Source organism: Microcaecilia unicolor, chromosome 7 (assembly GCF_901765095.1).
Source record: "Microcaecilia unicolor chromosome 7, aMicUni1.1, whole genome shotgun sequence".
Taxonomy (NCBI): domain Eukaryota; kingdom Metazoa; phylum Chordata; class Amphibia; order Gymnophiona; family Siphonopidae; genus Microcaecilia; species Microcaecilia unicolor.
The window spans coordinates 97,728,446-97,751,217 of NC_044037.1; the positions used below are offsets into that span (position 1 = coordinate 97,728,446).

At 48.9% G+C, this 22,772-nt stretch overlaps 1 protein-coding gene across 3 annotated transcripts in view; it reads left to right on the forward strand.

Annotated features, from left to right (window-relative positions):
• The window catches only part of ENOX2 (ecto-NOX disulfide-thiol exchanger 2), a 363,942-nt gene that overhangs the window by 37,249 nt on the left and 303,921 nt on the right, over positions 1-22,772 (forward strand). For all 3 annotated transcript variants that reach the window (XM_030209544.1, XM_030209543.1, XM_030209545.1), the window contains exons 2-3: positions 570-713; positions 12,660-12,791. In XM_030209544.1, coding sequence (XP_030065404.1) covers positions 570-713; positions 12,660-12,791 — 276 coding nt within the window. The remainder of the gene's footprint in view (positions 1-569; positions 714-12,659; positions 12,792-22,772) is intronic.

Genomic DNA, 22,772 nt, shown 5'->3' on the forward strand with positions numbered 1-22,772 from the left:
GCAATATTTCTTTACTTTTTTATTTTTTTTGCAAAGTGTGAGGGTAGAATTCAATTTTATATGATTCACAAAAAGCATTTTTATTATATGATTCACAAAAAGATGGTTGCAAGAATGATACTCCTTATACATTAAGCATTACAAGTTTCACATGATTGGTGCTTTTCACTCAGAAAGCTGAATTTAGTACTGATTGGTTCAGTGTAAGTGGTGTACGTGTGTAGGTCATAGATTTTCTGAAGCCTGGATATGTCTGCAGAATCACTACAGTAGTAAAGACTAGAAATGGGAAAGCATCTGAAAATGTTGAGTATTATTGCTACTGAAATATTATCTTGCATTTAGTGTAAAATGGGGTGTTCCATTGCTTATATTACACATATGTGTTACGTAAGTATCTACTCAAAAGATATCAGCCAAGGACATCAAGACTGCAAGACAGCATTGCCACTAAAGAAAACGTTTTGTGGATCAGCTTTGATATCAGAGGCTGTGACTCTTCTTCATTTGTATAGTTGAAGGTGGATTTTATAACTTAAATGTATGTCTCTTTCTCTTATATTTTACAGGACTTAACCAGTTGACCTTTGGTGCTGCAAACAACAGTGAACTGTTACATTTTAATACCACTAATTGCTCACTGATATCAGAAGGGCCTTTTGAGAATGGAAGTGAGATCAACAAGAAAAGGAAGAGAACAAATATTGTTCAAGGTAAGAAACTGCATTCTAAACCTACCCATCTGAAGATGATGATTTTTTGTTACAATCACTTAGCTGCTGGAACTGTGCGCAAAAACATTCAAAATTCTACAAACTGCACAAAATTTGCAAATTCTGCAAGTTTATTAGTTATAATTTAGCCAGTATTACAGCCCCCCCTCCCTGTACACATCCATATTTTCACAGCCTCCCTCCCTCCCTCCATCCACACACACAGACATATAGCACCCACCTTATATATAGCCCTCCTTCCACCCATAGCAGTCACTTTTTATTTTACAGCCACCTTTTTATACAACCCCTCCCCCAGAGCAGACACTTTTTTTTTTTACAGCACCTCCCCCTACTATAGTCACTTTTTTTTTTTTAACAGTCCCTTCTGCCCCACAGCAACCACCTTTTTGCTGCTCCCTCCCTGCACCTATATCCATATTTTTTTTTCAACCACCCCTGCACTCACCTGTGAGGTAGGAGCAGGAGAAGCTGGGATACCGGTGTCGGAAATGGTATTTCAAGCGGACGAGTCTGAGAAACTTACTGACTTCACGGTAAACCTAGAGGACGTAATGGGGCAGTTCGGCAAACTGAAGAGTAGCAAATCTCCTGGACCGGATGGTATTCATCCTAGAGTACTGATAGAACTGAAAAACGAGCTTGCGGAGCTACTGCTAGTGATATGCAACTTATCCTTAAAATCGAGCGTGGTACCGGAAGATTGGAGGGTGGCCAATGTAACGCCCATTTTTAAAAAAGGCTCCAGGGGAGATCCGGGAAATTATAGACCGGTGAGTCTGACATCGGTGCCGGGGAAAATGGTAGAGGCTATTATCAAAAACAAAATTACAGAGCACATCCGAGGACATGGATTACTGAGACCAAGTCAGCATGGCTTTTGTGTGGGGAAATCTTGCCTGACCAATTTACTTCAATTCTTTGAAGGAGTGAACAAACATGTGGACAAAGGGGAGTCGGTTGATATTGTGTATCTGGATTTTCAAAAGGCGTTTGACAAGGTACCTCATGAAAGGCTACAGAGGAAATTGGAGGGTCATGGGATAGGAGGAAATGTCCTATTGTGGATTAAAAACTGGTTGAAGGATAGGAAACAGAGAGTGGGGTTAAATGGGCAGTATTCACAATGGAGAAGGGTAGTTAGTGGGGTTCCTCAGGGGTCCGTGCTAGGACCGCTGCTTTTTAATATATTTATAAATGATTTAGAGATGGGAGTAACTAGCGAGGTAATTAAATTTGCTGATGACACAAAGTTATTCAAAGTCGTTAAATCGCGACAGGATTGTGAAAAATTACAAGAGGACCTTACGAGACTGGGAGACTGGGCGGCTAAATGGCAGATGATGTTTAATGTGAGCAAGTGCAAGGTGATGCATGTGGGAAAAAAGAACCCGAATTATAGCTACGTCATGCAAGGTTCCACGTTAGGAGTTACGGACCAAGAAAGGGATCTGGGTGTCGTCGTCGATAACACACTGAAACCTTCTGCTCAGTGTGCTGGTGCGGCTAAGAAAGCGAATAGAATGTTGGGTATTATCAGGAAAGGTATGGAAAACAGGTGTGAGGATGTTATAATGCCGTTGTATCGCTCCATGGTGCGACCGCACCTTGAGTATTGTGTTCAATTCTGGTCGCCGCATCTCAAGAAAGATATAGTAGAATTGGAAAAGGTGCAGCGAAGGGCGACTAAAATGATAGCAGGGATGGGACGACTTCCCTAAGAAGAAAGACTAAGGAGGCTAGGGCTATACAGCTTGGAGAAGAGACGGCTGAGGGGAGACATGATAGAGGTATATAAAATAATGAGTGGAGTGGAACAGGTGGATGTGAAGCGTCTGTTCACGCTTTCCAAAAATACTAGGACTAGGGGGCATGCGATTAAACTACAGTGTAGTAAATTTAAAACAAATCGGAGAAAATATTTCTTCACCCAACGTGTAATTAAACTCTGGAATTCGTTGCCGGAGAAAGTGGTGAAGGCGGTTAGCTTAGCAGAGTTTAAAAAGGGGTTGGACGGTTTCCTAAAGGACAAGTCCATAAACCGCTACTAAACGGACTTGGAAAACTCCAAAATTCCAGGAATAACATGTATAGAATGTTTGTACGTTTGGGAAGCTTGCCGGGTGCCCTTGGCCTGGATTGGCCGCTGTCGTGGACAGGATGCTGGGCTCGATGGACCCTTGGTCTTTTCCCAGTATGGCATTACTTATGTACTTATGTACTTATGCATTGAAAGGACCCCACTCTTTCCTGCCCGCTGCTCATGCTCTGGGCCAGTGTTGCTGCTTTTTCCAAATGGCAGCCGAAACTTCCTGCAGCAGTCTCATGATGTCGGGTTCTCGAGGCAGAACCGGAATTCGTGAGCCCTTGGGCCACTGCCGAGGAGCGGCAGAGGCCGGCAAGACCACCCTGGAACTGGCTACAAGGAAGAGCAGGACTGGAACTCTGGACTGGAGTAGTAACTGAGGCAGGCAACTAGAACAGGCAGAACAGGAACAGCTTCACCTGCGCTTGACCACCGTTCCTCAGGAGTTGAGCTCCCAAGTGCGGGTGGCGGCAGGACTTGCAGGACAAAGTAGGAACTGAAGATCCAGAGGACCCACCCTGGGTCTGGGATACACGAGGGAAGCTAGGATAGATACTAGACTAGGACTGAAAGCTGCTACGCAGCCACTAAGCAAGAAACACAAGACAGAGCAGACAGGATGTGCACAAAGACTTGACAGGAGCAGGGGCTAAGAAATACATACAAGCATGGCTGAAGCGGGGTTCAAGATATGCAGACAAGCTTGGCAAAAGCACACAGAGAGTATCAGGGTTCAGACAGTAGTCAGAGACAGGCAGCAAGCAGAGAATATCCGGGTTCAGGCTGTAGTCAGAGACAGGCAGCAAGCAGAGAATATCCGGGTTCAGGCTGTAGTCAGAGACAGGCAGCAAGCAGAGAATATCTGGGTTCAGGCTGTAGTCAGAGACAGGCAGCAAGCAGAGAATATCTGGGTTCAGGCTGTAGTCAGAGACAGGCAGCAAGCAGAGAATATCTGGGTTCAGGCTGTAGTCAGAGACAGGCAGCAAGCAGAGAATAAACCAGGCACTAGCAGAGGTCAGGGCAATGACTGAAGCTCAGGAGCTAACAACCACTGACAGGGAACAAACACAGGCTGAAGCTTCAGCAGCTCCCAACACAGACAGGGAACCCACAAAGGCTGAAGATTCAGTGGCTCCAAACACAGAGTGGAGCACCAGAAGGACTAGCAGTCCACAGGCACACAAGCAGAAGGGCGAGAGCCCACACAGCAGGACTAGCAGTCCACAGACACAAAAGCAGATGGGCAAGAGCCCCGGAGACAGGCTATGTGGCAGCGCAACAGTACACTCACTAACCTGACGACCTTTAGTCATAACACATGCAAAAGGCCCTGAATGCAAGCACAGCACTTCCTTATGAAGGCTCTCACTGATGTCACCTACTGCAGGACAGGAGCAGGGAACACACTCATACCAATGAGAGGCTTGGAACACATAGGAAGGACAGGCAGGAGCCATCTTGGAAGCTGGAACAGAACAGGCGGAAGCCATCTTAGATGCTGGCTCCCCAGAGAGGCATAGCCCACACAGGTGAGGTCTAGTGAAGTAATCAGCACACAGAGACAGAGACAAAACTAACACAGAAACAGACAGAAGCCAGCACAGATGCTGACCCCCAGAAATAAGGTAAGTCTGAGGGTGGTCACGGCCACAGACGTGACACATGAGATGACCACTTGAAGTCTCTGCGGCCATTTTAAAAAAGCAGGGGCACCGGCCTAGAGAGTGGTAGCAGGCAAAAATAAATAGGGTTCTTTCCTGCCCCTGACGAGGCCTCTAGTCCACCAGGGTGTACCTTAGGTAGGCCTGGGGAGGGCCTAGCAAGGTACTGGGGGGTGGGGGCGGGGGCAACAGCAGTGGGACCAAGGCTCGAGGGAGCAGGAGAGTCAGCAAGCTTTTACCGTGGGCTGGGGAGGCCAGCCAACCAACTCTGAGCACAGATTCTGTGCAAAAATGTGGAATTCTGCACAGCTGCGGAATTTTGCATAAATTCTGTTCTCTTCAGTCGCACAGAATTCTTGCAGGAGTAAATCATCGTTCCCTCTCTGAAGCTGAGCAGGAGCCTTCCACATGGAAATACCTTTAAAACAAATAGGAGGAAATATTTTTTTTTTACTCAACAAATAGTTAAGCTCTGGAACTCATTGCTGGAGGATGTGGTAACAGCGGTTAGTGTATCTGGGTTTTCAGAAAGGTTTGGACAAATTCCTGGAGGAAAAGTCCATAGTCTGTTATTGAGACAGACACATGGGAAGCAACTGCTTGCCCTGGGGTTTGTAGTATGGAGTGTTGCCACAATTTGGGTTTCTGCCAGGTACTTGTGACCTGGCTTGGCCACTGTTTGGAAAACAGGATACTGGGCTAGATGGACCACTGGTCTGACCCAGTATGACAACTTTTTTGTTCTCATGTACGTACAGACCTAACAGTGGGGGGGGGGGGGGGGGGGTGCCATTTCACTATCACATTTTCAATAGTGAGGAACAGGCAAGACTCCAGGGAACCTCTGCCTGTCCTTAGTGATTGAAACCACAATATTGAGCACAACCTCCCACTGGCAGCAATGCAATTGGAAGACTCTGCTCAGCTTAGAGGTCCACCATCTTCACACCAGGTAGACACACAGCTATATTTGCGCCTAATAATCAAATTTCCAACTAAAATGACTTTCCTAGCCCTTCTCTACTGGGTAGAAGTTCCTGGAGACACATCCATGATGCAAGAGGATATTGCATCCCCTGACCATAGGGTTGCTTACTGCTTCACCAAGGTGATGCTTTCTTTTTAGGTGACCTCTCCAAGGCAGCACAGAAGTTGCTAGACCGGAGGTAGGACTTCTTTGTCCCTATAGATTTCATCTGTCTATCTTGTCTGCTTCAACTCTTCCAAGTATGCTATCCAAACTTCAAGAGATTGGACTCGTTCTGTTAGAGCTATTTGCTGAGTGCACATATATAGGGCTAAATTGTATATATCACGCCTAAAAAAATCTGCATGGAAAAAAAATACGCCTAGGCATACTCTATAACGTACATTCTCCGAGGACAAGCAGGCTGCTTGTTCTCACTGATGGGTGACGTCCACGGCAGCCCCTCCAATCGGAAACTTCACTAGCAAAGGCCTTTGCTAGTCCTCGCGCGCCCATGCGCACCGCGCATGCGCGGCCATCTTCCCGCCCGAACCGGCTCGTGTTCGTCAGTCTTCTTTTGTCCGTGCTCGGTACGGTCGTGTTTTCGCCGTGTCGGGCCCCGCAAAGTCGACCTCGCGCGTTCGTCGTGTTATTTTAAAAAAAAAAAAAAACATTCTGTGTGGAAAAAGACTCTTTGGTCTTTTTTCCCCCCGCTATTTTCAGCTTTTTCACCCCGGTAAGTTTTCTTTCGTCGTCGGGGTAGGCCGCTTTTAGGCCTCGGGTCGAAGTTTTCTTCCCCTTGTTTTTCGGGTGCCTTTTCCGCCATTTCGACTTTTGATCTCGCCGGCGTGATTTTTCCGCCCATGACATCGAAGTCTCCCAGCGGCTTCAATAAGTGCACCCAGTGCGTCCGGGTCATCTCGCTCACTGACAGGCACGCGTCGTGTCTTCAGTGCTTGGGGGCTGGGCACCGCCTGCAGGCCTGTAGTCTGTGTTCCCTTTTGCAAAAGCGGACTCAGGTAGCGAGATTGGCCCGGTGGAACGTTTTGTTCTCGGGCTCTTCGTCGGCATCGGCACCGGGGGTATCGAGTGCATCGACGTCTTCAGCGTCCAGAACTTCATCCTCGGCCACCAGTGCATCGAGACATCGGCCCTCTGCATCGGCGCTGAGACATCGGACAGCTGCATCGACGTCGGTGGTACCGGGACCTCGTCGGCTGATGTCGTCGGACGGTGGTGCTTCGTCTGGAGTGCAGGTGAGGGCTGTCCATTCCCCTGCTGGTGGCGGTGAGCCTTCGGGTGGGTCTCCCCCTACCCTGAGGGCTCCTGCGGTACAGCCCCCCCGAGACCGACCTCCTTCGGCCTCGGCCCCGAGGAAGCGACGGCTGGATTCTACGTCCTCCTGGTCGGTGCCAGGAAGCTCCGGTGACATGCTTCGTTCCAAGAAGTCGAAGAAGCATCGTCATCGGTCTCCTTCCTGTGTCGGCACCGAGAGCTCTGGGTCGCCGAGGGAGTCGGCACCCAGCAGGCATCGGCACCGAGAGGACCGCTCACCCTCTGTTCAGGAGGTGTCGATGCGCTCCACTCTGGACAGCCCGGAACAGCCTCCACGCCCGGAACAGGTTCTGACGTCGACGCCTGCATCGACCTCCATGCCTTTCTCTGCAGCCGCTCTGAACGAGAGCCTCCGGGCCGTTCTCCCAGAGATTCTGGGAGAGCTGTTGCGCCCTAACCCTCCGGTACCGGCGGTGCTTGCGCCACCGGTACTGTCGAGCGTGGCGCCGGCTGGCCCATCGCCCAAGGTGAGGTCTCCGGCGTCGGTGCCACGTGCGGTACCGGCTGCCGTCGCCTCCCAGGAAGGCTCCCCGACTACGTCGGCGGAGGGAGCTTCGCTGATGCGGGCGAGGGAGTCTACCTCTCGACGCCCCCATCGTGGACGTGGCTCCACAGAGTTGAGTCGGGCGAGGTTGCAGACACAGGTCCGTGAACTTGTGTCTGACACCGAGGGTGAGGCCTCGTGGGAAGAGGAAGAAGACACCAGATATTTCTCTGACGAGGAGTCTGAAGGTCTTCCTTCCGATCCCACTCCCTCTCCTGAGAGACAGCTTTCTCCTCCCGAGAATCTGTCTTTTGCTTCCTTTGTCCGGGAGATGTCTACGGCCATCCCCTTCCCGGTGGTTGTGGAGGACGAGCCCAGGGCTGAAATGTTTGAGCTCCTGGACTATCCTTCTCCACCTAAGGAAGCGTCCACTGTACCCATGCACCATGTCCTAAAAAAGACATTGCTGGCGAACTGGACCAAGCCTCTAACTAATCCCCACATTCCCAAGAAGATCGAGTCCCAGTACCGGATCCATGGGGACCCAGAGCTGATGCGCACTCAGTTGCCTCATGACTCTGGAGTTGTGGATCTGGCCCTAAAGAAGGCTAAGAGTTCTAGAGAGCATTCTTCGGCGCCCCCGGGCAAAGACTCTAGAACCTTAGACTCCTTTGGGAGGAAGGCCTACCATTCCTCTATGCTCGTGGCCAAAATTCAGTCCTACCAGCTCTACACGAGCATACACATGCAGAACAATGTGCGGCAGTTGGCGGGCTTGGTTGATGCGCTCCCCCCTGAGCAAGCCAAGCCTTTTCAGGAGGTGGTCAGGCAGCTGAAGGCGTGCAGAAAATTCCTGGCCAGAGGGGTGTATGACACCTTTGATGTTGCGTCCAGGGCCGCTGCTCAAGGTGTGGTGATGCGCAGGCTCTCATGGCTGCGTGCCTCCGACCTGGAGAACAGAATCCAGCAGCGGATTGCGGACTCGCCTTGCCGTGCGGATAATATTTTTGGAGAGCAGGTCGAACAGGTGGTAGAGCAGCTCCACCAGCGGGACACCGCATTCGACAAGTTCTCCTGCCGGCAGCCTTCAGCCTCTACCTCTACAGGTAGAAGATTTTTTGGGGGAAGGAAGACTGTTCCCTACTCTTCTGGCAAGCGTAGGTACAATCCTCCTTCTCGACAGCCTGCGGCCCAGGCTAAGCCCCAGCGCGCTCGCTCTCGTCAGCAGCGTGCGCCTCAGCAAGGCCCCTCGGCTCCCCAGCAAAAGCAAGGGGCGAGCTTTTGACTGGCTCCAGCAGAGCATAGCCGACATCCAAGTGTCAGTGCCGGGCGACCTGCCAGTCGGAGGGAGGTTGAAAGCTTTTCACCAAAGGTGGCCTCTCGTAACCTCCGATCAGTGGGTTCTCCAAATAGTCCGGCAAGGATACACCCTCAATTTGGCCTCAAAACCTCCAAATTGTCCACCGGGAGCTCAGTCTTACAGCTTCCAGCACAAGCAGGTACTTGCAGAGGAACTCTCCGCCCTTCTCAGCGCCAATGCGGTCGAGCCCGTGCCATCCGGGCAAGAAGGGCTGGGATTCTATTCCAGGTACTTCCTTGTGGAAAAGAAAACAGGGGGGATGCGTCCCATCCTAGACCTAAGGGCCCTGAACAAATATCTGGTCAAAGAAAAGTTCAGGATGCTTTCCCTGGGCACCCTTCTTCCCATGATTCAGGAAAACAATTGGCTATGCTGTCTGGACTTGAAGGATGCCTACACACACATCCCGATACTACCAGCTCATAGACAGTATCTGCGATTTCAGCTGGGCACACGTCACTTCCAGTACTGTGTGCTACCCTTTGGGCTCGCCTCTGCGCCCAGGGTGTTCACAAAGTGCTTGGCTGTAGTAGCAGCGGCACTTCGCAGGCTGGGGGTGCACGTGTTCCCATATCTCGACGATTGGCTGGTGAAGAACACATCCGAGGCAGGAGCCCTGCAGTCCATGCAGATGACTATTCGCCTCCTGGAGCTACTGGGGTTTGTGATAAATTATCCAAAGTCCCATCTTCTCCCAGTGCAGAGACTCGAATTCATAGGAGCTCTGCTGGATTCTCGGACGGCTCGCGCCTATCTCCCAGAGACGAGAGCCAACAACTTGTTGTCCCTCGTCTCGCAGGTGCGAGCGTCCCAGCAGATCACAGCTCGGCAGATGTTGAGATTGCTAGGCCACATGGCCTCCACAGTTCATGTGACTCCCATGGCCCGCCTTCACATGAGATCTGCTCAATGGACCCTAGCTTCCCAGTGGTTTCAGGCTGCTGGGGATCTAGAAGACGTAATCCACCTGTCCACGAGTTTTCTCGAATCCCTGTATTGGTGGACGATTTGGTCCAATCTGACTCTGGGACGTCCCTTTCAAATTCCTCAGCCACAAAAAGTGCTGACCACGGATGCGTCTCTCCTGGGGTGGGGAGCTCATGTCGAGGGGCTTCACACCCAAGGAAGCTGGTCCCTCCAGGAACGCGATCTGCAGATCAATCTTCTGGAGTTACGAGCGATCTGGAACGCTCTGAAGGCTTTCAGAGATCGGCTGTCCCACCAAATTATCCAAATTCAGACAGACAACCAGGTTGCCATGTACTACGTCAACAAGCAGGGGGGCACCGGATCTCGCCCCCTGTGTCAGGAAGCCGTCAGCATGTGGCTTTGGGCTCGCCGTCACGGCATGGTGCTCCAAGCCACATATCTGGCAGGCGTAAACAACAGTCTGGCCGACAGGTTGAGCAGGATTATGCAACCTCACGAGTGGTCGCTCAATTCCCGTGTAGTGAGACAGATCTTCCAGGTGTGGGGCACCCCCTTGGTAGATCTCTTCGCATCTCGAGCCAACCACAAAGTCCCTCAGTTCTGTTCCAGGCTTCAGGCCCACGGCAGACTGGCATCGGATGCCTTCCTCCTGGACTGGGGGGAGGGTCTGCTGTATGCTTATCCTCCCATACCTCTGGTGGGGAAGACTTCGTTGAAACTCAAGCAAGAACGAGGCACCATGATTCTGATTGCTCCTTTTTGGCCGCGTCAGATCTGGTTCCCTCTTCTTCTGGAGTTGTCCTCCGAAGAACCGTGGAGATTGGAGTGTTTTCCGACCCTCATCACGCAGGTCGAAGGGGCGCTTCTGCATCCCAACCTCCGGTCCCTGGCTCTCACGGCCTGGATGTTGAGAGCGTAGACTTTGCCTCTTTGGGTCTGTCAGAGGGTGTCTCCCGCATCTTGCTTGCTTCCAGGAAAGATTCCACCAAGAAGAGTTACTTCTTTCTGTGGAGGAGGTTTGCCGTCTGGTGTGACAGCAAGGCCCTAGATCCTCGCTCTTGTCCTACACAGACCCTGCTTGAATACCTTCTGCACTTGTCTGAGTCTGGTCTCAAGACCAACTCTGTAAGGGTTCACCTTAGTGCAATCAGTGCATACCATTACCGTGTGGAAGGTAAGCCGATCTCAGGACAGCCTTTAGTTGTTCGCTTCATGAGAGGTTTGCTTTTGTCAAAGCCCCCTGTCAAGCCTCCTACAGTGTCATGGGATCTCAATGTCGTTCTCACCCAGCTGATGAAACCTCCTTTTGAGCCACTGAATTCCTGCCATCTGAAGTACTTGACCTGGAAGGTCATTTTCTTGGTGGCAGTTACTTCAGCTCGTAGAGTCAGTGAGCTTCAGGCCCTGGTAGCCCAGGCCCCTTACACCAAATTTCATCATAACAGAGTAGTCCTCCGCACTCACCCTAAGTTCTTGCCGAAGGTTGTGTCGGAGTTCCATCTGAACCAGTCAATTGTCTTGCCAACATTCTTTCCCCGTCCTCATTCCTGCCCTGCTGAACGTCAGCTGCACACATTGGACTGCAAGAGAGCATTGGCCTTCTATCTGGAGCGGACACAGCCCAACAGACAGTCCGCCCAATTGTTTGTTTCTTTTGATCCCAATAGGAGGGGAGTGGCTGTGGGGAAACGCACCATATCCAATTGGCTAGCAGATTGCATTTCCTTCACTTACGCCCAGGCTGGGCTGGCTCTTGAGGGTCATGTCACGGCTCATAATGTTAGAGCCATGGCAGCGTCGGTAGCCCACTTGAAGTCAGCCTCTATTGAAGAAATTTGCAAAGCTGCGACGTGGTCATCTGTCCACACATTCACATCTCATTACTGCCTGCAGCAGGATACCCGACGCGACAGTCGGTTCGGGCAGTCAGTTCTTCAGAACCTGTTTGGGCTTTAGGATCCAACTCCACCCCCGAGGGCCCTGTTTGTTCTGTTCCAGGCTGCACTCTCAGTTAGTTGGTAAATTTTTTTAGGTCAATCTCAGTTATGTCCTCGCCGTTGCGAGGCCCAATTGACCATGGTTGTTGTTTTGAGTGAGCCTGGGGGCTAGTGATACCCCATCAGTGAGAACAAGCAGCCTGCTTGTCCTCGGAGAAAGCGAATGCTACATACCTGTAGAAGGTATTCTCCGAGGACAGCAGGCTGATTGTTCTCACAAACCCGCCCGCCTCCCCTTTGGAGTTGTGTCTTCCCTTGTCTTTGTCTTGCTACATACGGGACTGACGAACACGAGCCGGTTCGGGCGGGAAGACGGCCGCGCATGCGCGGTGCACATGGGCGCGCGAGGACTAGCAAAGGCCTTTGCTAGTGAAGTTTCCGATTGGAGGGGCTGCCGTGGACGTCACCCATCAGTGAGAACAATCAGCCTGCTGTCCTCGGAGAATACCTTCTACAGGTATGTAGCATTCGCTCCTAGATTTAGGCATGCTTTATAGAATACACCTAAATTTCACCATGGTTTATGGAATACGCCAAGTAGCTGTCCACACAACTAAATTTAGTCACAGGCATTTACGCCAAGTAATACTTGGTGTAAATGCCTGCGATTAAATTAGGTGTAGATCGGGTGCATTCTACAACATGCTTAGATTTTAGAAATAACCCATAACCTGCCCATAGCCACACCCACTTTCAACTATGTGCATTAGAATTTACACGCATCACTTTACAGAATACTCTTAAGACAGTTATGTGCACAAATTCTAGTTAATGCCAACTAGTGTCAATTGGCAATTATCATTGCTAATTGGGTTGTTAACTAAGCTGCTCTTGCAAATCCAGAATACGACTGGATTTGCACGCATGAATTAAACAGGCTGAACGGAAACCAGGGGATAATTATATGACACTCTGAGAAATAATTATTCATATGACACTTGGTGCAGAAGACTGGGCAACACTCTTCTCTCTGTTGGACTACTTTTTGCATCTTAGTTTGGTCTTGTTTAGTTTGGAATCTGTGTGCAGAAGAAGAAATCACTTGGTATGTTCAAGGCTGCCAATCATCCTTTTTTATTTATTTTTTAAATGTCCTTTTCTACAGAAAGCATTGGCAATCTGGGTATGGATTCTACTCCATTGACATTGTCTGTATCAGATCCAAACTCATGGACTACTGCATTGAATAACCTGGGAATGACATCTATGGGAATGTCAGGACAGCCGCTTTTATCTGGTAGGTTACTAGTGTTTTGGGGTTTTTTTGATACACTGAACAGAGTAATCCTGAAAGAGATTTAATGCAATCTAGCACCTAAGAAAAAGTGGTTTTACTACTACTATTTAGCATTTCTATAGCGCTACAAGGCATACGCAGCGCTGCACAAACATAGAAGAAAGACAGTCCCTGCTCAAAGAGCTTACAATCTAATAGACAAAAAATAAATAAAGTAAGCAAATCAAATCAATTAATGTGAACGGGAAGGAAGAGAGGACGGTAGGTGGAGGCGAGTGGTTACAAGTGGTTACGAGTCAAAAGCAATGTTAAAGAGGTGGGTTTTCAGTCTAGATTTAAAGGTGGCCAAGGATGGGGCAAGACGTAGGGGCTCAGGAAGTTTATTCACAGTAGTGTTAAAGAAAATTCAGAAGTGGGAGTGTTATACAAAAGGTCTGTTTTACTGACTTTGGACAAGAAAGATGTATTTTTCTCTGAGGACAAGCAGGCTGCTTGTTCTCACATGTGGGTCGTCGTCTGCGGCGGCCCAGGAATCGGCAAACAAATTTTGCAAGCAAAATAGAAATCAGTCTTTAGGGAAAGTTCCGTCGCAAGGGCAGCGCGAACGACTTCCCGCCCGCTGCGCGAGCGTGCCTCTTTTAGTTCTTTTTTTTTCTCCGCGGTTAGGTGCGGCAGTGTTTTCGTTGCGCCCTTTCAGGCCCAGGAAGAAGACTTCTCTTCACGACTGATTTTCGCTTTTATTTTCTTTTTCTTAAAGATTTAAAAAAAAAAAAAAAGAGTAGTTTTCCTGTAGTTTTTTTTTTATCTTTTCGTCCACTTTTAAAGTTTCCTTTTTTTTTGATGTGGCCGGCCTTTTCCCTTTTTTGTGCTTTTGGCACAATCGTGTCATTTGATTTCGCCTAAGCTGTTTTTTCTTCCATGTCATTGAAGACACCCAGCGGCTTCAAATGTTGTACTCGGTGCAACCGGAACATCTCGGGTACAGATACTGTAATACATGGGATTGAAGGTCAGCTGGGGATGGAATGAGTGGAATGTTTTGACTATAATTATGTGTTGATATTCTCTGTTATGGGAAACAAGCTAGTTGTTTAAGGGATGCCAGCACCTCTGGGAAAGGCACCTTCAACCTGTGCAGGTCTGGGGGAGTTATTCTCTGTTATGGTGATTGTTTAAGGAATGCCAGCACATCTGGGAAAGGCACCTTCAACCTGTGCAAGTCTGGGGGAGTTATTCTCTGTTATGGGAAACAGGCTGGTTGTTTAAGGGATGCCAGCTTGTGCAAGTCTGGGAAAGGCACCTTTGTTTCACACTATAAAAGAGGGGGGAGCACGGGACTGTCTTTAGAAGCTTGCCTGAACATAGGGACGCCTTGTTCAGTGAAGGGTATTTCCCTGCAATCTCTGAGGAAAGCCAGTGCTTCCCTGGTGGTCTTCCCAGATGCTGACTGAATTGCGGGTGCTGTAAGTATCTTGGTGTATGTGTTCACATATGTATCACCAATAAAAGCGATATACCGCATATTGTGTCTTGTGGCTTTTGTGTTGTCATAAGCACAGCGCCCCCTAGTGTTACAGATACCCACGCTTGGTGTATCTAGTGCCTTGGGCCCGACTATAGCCCAGCCGCTTGTAGTCTGTGTCTTCGTATGAAGAAACGGACCCAAGAGTCTCGAGAGGCCCAACGAGAGAAGCTTTTTGGGGGCTCAGTCCGGTCCTTCGACGTTGACATCGGTACCAAGGTAGGCATCATCGACATTGAGGAGAGAGGTAATGGCTGCTGAGAGACCAACTCGTACTGGGAGCAGTGAGGCGACAATTGGGTCTCCACCTGTCTCGAGGCCTCCTGTTATGCAGCCGCCCCCACCCCCCCACCCCCGGACACGGCCCCGAGGAGACGTGAGGATTCCATGTCCTCGGTACCGAGGAGTCTCGATGACGGGCATCGAGCGAAGACTAAGAAGCATCGTCATCGTTCTCCTTCAACATACGGTACCGGGAGCTCTGGAGCGTTAAGAGAGTCGGCACCCGAGAAGCGTCGGCGCCGAGAGGACCGCTCCCCCTTGGTACAGGAGGTGCCGATTCGTCGGTCTCTTGGCAGCCCAGTACCTGCTCCCGAGCCTCCACAGATTCTGACACTGCCTGTTCCACCGGCTCTGCAGCCTTCTCCGATGGTGGCTCTCAACGAGCGTATCCGGGCCTTGTTTACAGAATTTCTGGAAGGCTTACTGCGACAATCAGCTTCGGCTGATAGAGACTATGCTTTGGCGCCCCCAGGCAGAGAAGTTAGGACTCTTGACTTGTTTTGGGAGAAAGACGTATCAGGCCACTATGCTCGCTGCCAAGGTCCAGTCATACCAGCTCTTCACAAGTGTACACTTGCGGGACTCGATATGTCAACTGTCCAGCTTGGTTGATGCACTCCCTTCGGAGCTGGCCGAGCCTTTTCGCCAGGTGGTTAGGCAGCAGAAGGTGTATCGCAAGTTCCTGGCTAGGGGTACTTTTGACGTGACATCCAGGATCGCTGCTCAAGGTATAGTGATGCACAGACTCTCATGGCTGCGTGTCTCTGACCTGGATCATTCAGTCCAGCAGCGGATGGCGGACGTTCCTTGCCGGAGGGACAATCTTTTTGGAGAAAAAGTAGAGGATCTCTTTAATCAGATTAAGAAGCATAATGATGCTATGGATTCTCTCTCCCACCGGGAGGCTTCTGCTACAGCCTCCTCATCTAGGAGGTTTTTTGGCATGAAGAGAAGTGCTCCCTATTCCTACTCTAGGCGTAGGTACACTCCTGCTTCTCAGCAGCCTGCCCAGGCTCAGCCCCAGTGCGCTCGTTCTCGTCAACGGTGTGCATCTAAGGCCCATTCTGCTCCCCAGCAAAAGCAAGGGACGGGCTTTTGACTGTCTCCAGTTCAGCATAGCCTCTGTAAAAGTGTCCGTACTGGACGACTTGACGGTAGGGGGGAGGTTGATGTTTTTTCACCAAAGGTGGCCTCTCATAACTTCTGACTGGTGGGTTCTTCAAATAGTCCGGTTAGGATACACCCTAGGATAAGCAGCGTAAGATGTTTTGTACTTTTTTGGGATCTTGCCAAGAATTTGTGACCGGGATTGATCACTGTTGGAAACATGATGCTGGGCTTGATGGGCCTTTGGTCTGTTCCAATATGTATTTATGCAACCTGTACCTCATCCAGCACCCCAGCTTTTCTCGGTGTTGGCCCTTGATGAGCGTTTCCAGGCCTTGCTCCCTGAGCTGCTGGATGGCCTTATGCAACAGTGTTCATCGGCATCAGGGGTGTTTGCGCCTACCCTGCCTACCATTGCAGTCCCGCTTGGCCCTCAACCTGCAGTGCAGCCTCCGATGCAGCATGCGACCCCAGTGTCGACTGCCTCCCAATCTGGCACTTCCTTAACATTGGTGGAGGAAGCTTCGCTGGAGTTCAGATGGGAATCAGCTTCTCAACGCCATTCTCGAGTACATGGTTCCTTGGCACCAAGGCAGGTTTGGTCTTGACATTCCCATCAGGAGATATTGTTTGACACCGAAGAGGAGCACTCATGGGATTCAGAGGAGGGTACCAGGTACTTTTCCTCGGACGAGTCCTATGGAATTTTCTCTGAACCCTCCCCTCCACCTGAAAGGAGACATTGTCCTCTGGAGAGCCTTTTGTTTCCATCTGTTGTAAAGGAAATAATTGATGCCATTCCATTTCCTTTGGAAGTGGAGGATGAGGCAAGGGCCAAGATGTTCAAGGTCCTGGACTACACATCTCCTCCTAAGGAGACTGTGACTGCACCTCTCAACGAGATACTCTAGGAAGTCCTTGTCAGAAACTGGGAGTTTTTCTCTGTTGGTCCCTGTCATGCCCAAGAAGATTGACACCCAGTGTCTTCTCCACAGTGTGTCTGGTTTTGATAGCCCTCAGTTGCCTCACAATTCCATGGTAGTGGCGTCTGCTCTCAAAAGAACCTGGAGTTCCAGGGATTATGCCTTGGTGCCCCCAGGTAGAGAAGCTAGAACCTTGGATTCTTTGGAGAAAAAGATGTACCTGGCTTCAATGCTCATTTCCCTTATACAACCTTACCAGTTCTTCACGAGCATCTACTTGCGAAATTCGGTGCACCAGCTGTCAGACCTGGTTCACAAGCTCCCTCCAGAGCTTGCAAGTTGATCAAGCAGCAGAAAGTGAGTTGAAAGTTCTTGGCCAGGGGCACCTATGACACTTTTGATGTGGCATCCAAGATCTCTGCTCAAAGTATATCAATGCGCAGACTCTCGTGTCTGTGACTTGGAACATTCTGTTCAGCAGAGGTTGGAGGGTGCCCCATGCCTGGGAGGATAACCCTTTTGGAGAGAAAGTTGAAGAGGTCACTTACCAAATCAAAAAACACATTTAATACTATCTCTTATCTCTCCTGCCAGGCACCTTCTGCATCAACCTCCTCAACTAGGTGGATTTTTGGCAATCCAAGGAGGTGTTCCTATTACTGACCTAGTTGTAGGTACAACCCTTCGGCTTACCAGCCTACTCAGGCTCAGCACCAGCGCACTCGTTCACATCAACAGCGTGCACTTAGGGCCCCTATTGCTCCTCAGGCAAAGCAAGGGACGAGCTTTTGACTGGCTCCAACAGAGCATAGCCACAGTAAAAGTGGAGGCTGAAATTTTTTTACCGAAGGTTGCCTCTTATAACCTCTGACCAGTGGGTTCTTCAAGTGGTCCGTCTCTGATACGCCCTCAATTGTCGTCTCAAACCTGCAAATTGACCACTTAGAGCTCATTCATTCAGCTCTCAGCGCAGGCAGGTACTTGCAGAGGAACTGTCCACCCTTCTGAAGGTCCATGTGGTCGAACCCATTCCACCAGGGGAAGAAGAGCAGGGATTCTATTCCAGGTACTGCCTTGTGCAGAAGAAAACGGGGGATGAGTCCCATCCTAGGCCATTAACAGATTCCTAGTACGAGAAAAGTTCAGGATGGTTTCCCTGGGCACCCTTCTCCCGATGATTTAGAAAAACAATTAGCTATGCTGTCTGGACTTAAAGAAAGTATCTTCGATTTCGGCTGGAACACATCACTTTCAGTACCTCTTGTTGCCTTTTGGCATTGTGTCAGCTCCCAGGGACTTCACCAAGTGTCTAGTGGTAGTTGCAGCATTGCAACATGGACTGGAAGTCGATGTATTCCCATATCTTGACAATTGGCTGGTGAAGAGCACCTGTCTGGACGGTTCTCAGGAGTCCATGCGAATGACTGTTCGGGTGCTTGAGCTACTAGGGTTCATTTAAACTACAAGTCCCATCTCCGCCCTGTGGGGTTTATAGGAGCCCTGTTCGAGTCACGGAAGGCTCAAGCCTACCTTCTGGAGACGAGAGCAAACAGTCTTGTCTCACTCGCACCTAAGGTTCGTGCCTCTCAGCAGGTCACAGCCTTGCAGATGTTGAGATTGTTGGGCCACATGGTCTCCACAGTGAACGTTACGCCCATGACGCGTCATCACATGAGTTTGACTCAATGGACTCTAGCTTCTCAGTGGTATCAAGCCACAGGAAGTCTAGAAGATGTCATCCATGTGTCCCCAAAGCTTATACGCTCTCTTCAGTGGTGGACCATTCAATCCATTTTGACTCTGGGACTTCCACTTCAAATTCCTCAGCCACAAAAAGTGCTGACAACAGATGCATCTCTCCTGGGATAGGGGAGCTCATGTAGATGGGCTTCACACTCAAGGAGCTTGGTCCTCCCGGGAAATGAATCTTCAGATCAATTTCCTGGAGCTTCAGGCAATCTGGAATTCTCTAAAGGCTTTCAGAGATTGGCTAGCTCACTAAATTGTTCTTATCCAAACAATCAGGTTGCAGTATATTACACCAACAAGCAGGGGGCACCGGATCATGCCACCTGTGTCAGGAGGCCGTTCGGATGTGGCATTGAGCTCGCCAACGTGGCATGTTCCTTCGAGCCACTTATGTGGCGGGCACAAACAATACAGACTGAGCAGGATAATGCAACTGCACAAGTGGTCTCTTAATATGGCCATAACCTGCAAGATTTTAGAATGTGGGGTACCCCCACAGTGGATCTTTTTGCCGCTCAGATCAACTACAAGGTCCCTCAGTTCTGTTCCAGGCGTCGGGGTTGATGACATACTAGCGTCAGATGCCTTCATCCTCAATTTGGGACAGGTCTTCTGTATGCATATCCTCCAATACCTCTAGTGGGAAAAACTTTGTTGAAACTCAAGCAAGACCTCGGAACCATGATTCTGATCATGCTATACTGGCCGTGGTAGATATGGTTCCTTCTTCTTCAGGAATTATCCTCTGAAGAGCCGTGGAGATTGGAGTGTTTTCCAACCCTCATCACGCAGAATGAGGGGTTACTTCTACATCCCAGCCTCCAGTCTCTGGCTCTTACAGCTTGGTTGTTGAGAGCCTAGAATTTGCTTCCTTGAGTCTCTTGGAGGGTGTCTCCTGGGTCTTGCTGGCTTCCAGGAAAGATTCCACTAAGATGTGTTACTCTTTTTTTAAATGGAGGAGGTTTGCTGTCTGGTGTGAGAGCAGCCCTAGATCCCCAACACAGACCCTGCTTGAATATCTTCTACACTTATCAGAGTCTGGTCTCAAGACCAATTTCGTAAGAGTTCACCTTAGTGCTTATCATCAACGTGTACAAGGTAAGCTCATCTCTTGACAGCCTTTAGTTGTTCGCTTCTTTAGAGGTTTACTTTTATCAAAGCCCCCTGTCAAACCTCCGCCCATGTCATGGGATCTCAACGTTGTTCTCACCCAGCTAATGAAAGCCCCTTTTGAGCCACTGAATCCCTGCCATCTGAAGTACTTAACCTGGAATGTCATTTTCTTGGTGGCTGTTAATTCAACTTGTAGAGTCAGTGAGCTTCAGGCCTTAGTGGTGGATACACTTTATACTAAGTTTCATCACGACAGAGTAGTCCTCCGCATGCATCTAAGTTTCTTCTGAAAGTGGTGTTGGAGTTCCAACTGACCCAGTCGATTGTCTTGCCAACATTCTTTCCCTGACCGCATGCCCATCCTGGCGAAAGCAACTTGCACACCTTGGATTGCAAGAAATCATTGGCCTATTACATGGAGCGGACAAGGCCCCATGGACAGTCTGTCCAGCTTTTTGTTTCTTTCGATCCCATCACGTACCTTCTTAAACCTCCATTATCCCAACTGCAGAGGACTTAAATATAAATCTATACATGCTTCTCATACATCTGCACACAACTATGGAATGAATTACCGATCACCATAAAAACAACACACGACTTGACAACCTTCCGGAAATTACTGAAGACTTGTTTAAAAAGACGTACAATAATGATGCACCATAGCGGACTCACTCCTAAACTACACCAGATACAACTATTATGGAACTTTCCTAATTTGTTTATTTTAATTACATCCTCATTACTGAATATTTATATCTTGTCCTGATATCACTGTGTTATGTTTTTTTTATCTATTTCAAATCCTACATGATATTCTTATGAACCTTATTTGTAACAATTCTGGAACTCTTATTCCGTTAATATGATTGCCATGATTTTCTTATGCACCTATCTGTATCTATATCCTGAAATTCTTATCCTATTAATGTGATTGTCGTTGTAACATATTATAAGCCACATTGAGCCTGCAAATAGGTGGGAAAATGTGGGATACAAATGCAGCAAATAAATACAAAATAAATAAACAGGATTGGAGTTGCCATTGGGAAACGCACCATCTCAATTTGGCTGGCAGATTGCGCTTTCTTCACATGAACAAATATGCTTGGTGGTGTGGAGATAGGAACAAATTCTAAATACAAATGCTTCCACTCAATACAAAACTACAATAGTAATAGGGGAAAAGCCTCAAAGAGCTCCCAGATCAAATATCCATCTGTCGGAGCTAGAACAGACCAACTGGTCTTCTCTTCATCATAGGCAAAAACCCCTTACGAGCGGCCCCAAAAAATCTTTATGGACCGCAATTGTCTAATAAATTTTGTTGTTTTTTTGAAATCAAAAATTTTTATGAAAAAAACTTATTAATTTCTAGAACATACTTAATGTATAATGCAATACACTTAGCTTATTGCTTGGTGTTCCATATTACTGCTGCTTCATGCTGCGCTGTTCCCTGCTTAGTTGCCCTGAGCCAGATTGAAAAGTGGACCCAAAAAGCTGCATCAGAATGAATAGAATACTAGGGCCACCTGTAAACCAACACATTACAGTTTCTGATCAGAAAGCCAGTCAGAAATGAGCCAAAGGCAGTCTTGGAGTGGTCCTAGGAAAGGATTGAAAGGGTTTGTAGAGTAGAGAAGAATATCATCCACGTAAAAATGAAATGATATGACTGCGGATTGTATCAAAGTTGCTAGGGGGCTAAGGAATAAGATGTAAGAGATCTGCCTGTACCAGAAATAGTTTTCAAGGGTGATGATGCAGAGAAACTGAAAGAAATCTCTGTGAACCTGGAAGGCGTACTGATCCAACGACAAATTCAAGAATAGTAAATCACCTAGGCCGGATGGTATATAGCCAAGGGTACTGAAAGAACTCAAACATAAAATTGCTGTTAGTAATCTGTAACCTGTTGTGACTTTCTATATCAAATGTCCAGATTAACGGCTTTGTTCTCTGGACAGCTTTTATAAGCACTGGGATCAGTATTCTACCTGGAGGATTCAGTCGGGAGTGGATCTGGTTGCTCCATGGTTGATTGTTCCTCCTATCTAGACCCAAGCCTTTGACTGAGGGACTCTGTGGCTTCCTTGGGGAGCCATCCTATTGACCTTGTTGTGTTTTGGAGTGGGAGGGAAGAGGGGGTTGGGTGAGGTTTCATCTGTATTGTTTTGCTTTTACTTATAGTTGTATGTACTACTACTACTTAACATTTCTAAAGCGCTACTAGGGTTATGCAGCGCTGTACAATTTAACATGGAAGGACAGTCCCTGCTCAAGGAGCTTACAATCTAAAAGACAGGTGTACAATCTAAAGACAATCTAAACAATCTAAAGACAAATGTAGAGTCCGTCTGATAGGGTATACTATATTTCACGAAAGGTTAGGTGCCGAAAGCAGCATTGAAGAGGTGAGTTTTAAGCAGAGATTTGAAGATGGGTAGGGAGGGGGCTTGGCGTAGGGGTTGAGGAAGATTGTTCCAAGCATAGGGTGAGGCAAGGCAGAATGAGCGGAGCCAGGAGTTGGCAGTGGTGGAGAAGGGAACTGAAAGGAGGGATTTGTCCTGTGAGCGGAGGTTACGGGCGGGAACATAGGGGGAGATGAGGGTAGTGAGGAGCCGCAGACCGGGTGCATTTGTAGGTGAGGAGGAGAATCTTGAATTGTATGCGGTATCTGATCGGAAGCCAGTGAAGTGACTTGAGGAGAGGGGTGATGTGAGTATATCGGTTCTGGCGGAATATAAGACGTGCGGCAGCGTTCTGAACAGATTGAAGGGGGGATAGATGGCTAAGTGGGAGGCCGGTGAGGAGTAAGTTGCAGTAATCAAGGCGAGAGGTAATGAGAGCGTGGACGAGATTTCGTGTGGTGTGCTCAGATAGGAAAGGGCGAATTTTGCTGATGTTGAAGAGGAAGAAGCGACAGGTCTTGGCAGTCTGTTGGATATGCGCAGAGAAGGAGAGGGAGGAATTGAAGATGACTCCGAGGTTGCGGGCAGATGTGACGGGGTCGATGAGGGTGTTATCAACTGAGATAGAGAGTGGAGGAAGAGGAGAGGTGGGTTTAGGTGGAAAGACGAGGAGCTCGGTTTTGGACATGTTCAGCTTCAGGTGGCGGTTAGACATCCAGGCAGCAATGTCAGATAAGCAGGCTGAAACCTTGGCCTGGGTCTCCGCGGTGATGTTTGCTGTAGAGAGATATAGCTGGGTGTCATCAGCATAAAGATGATACTGAAAACCATGAGATGAGATCAGTGAGCCTAGGGAAGAGGTGTAGATTGA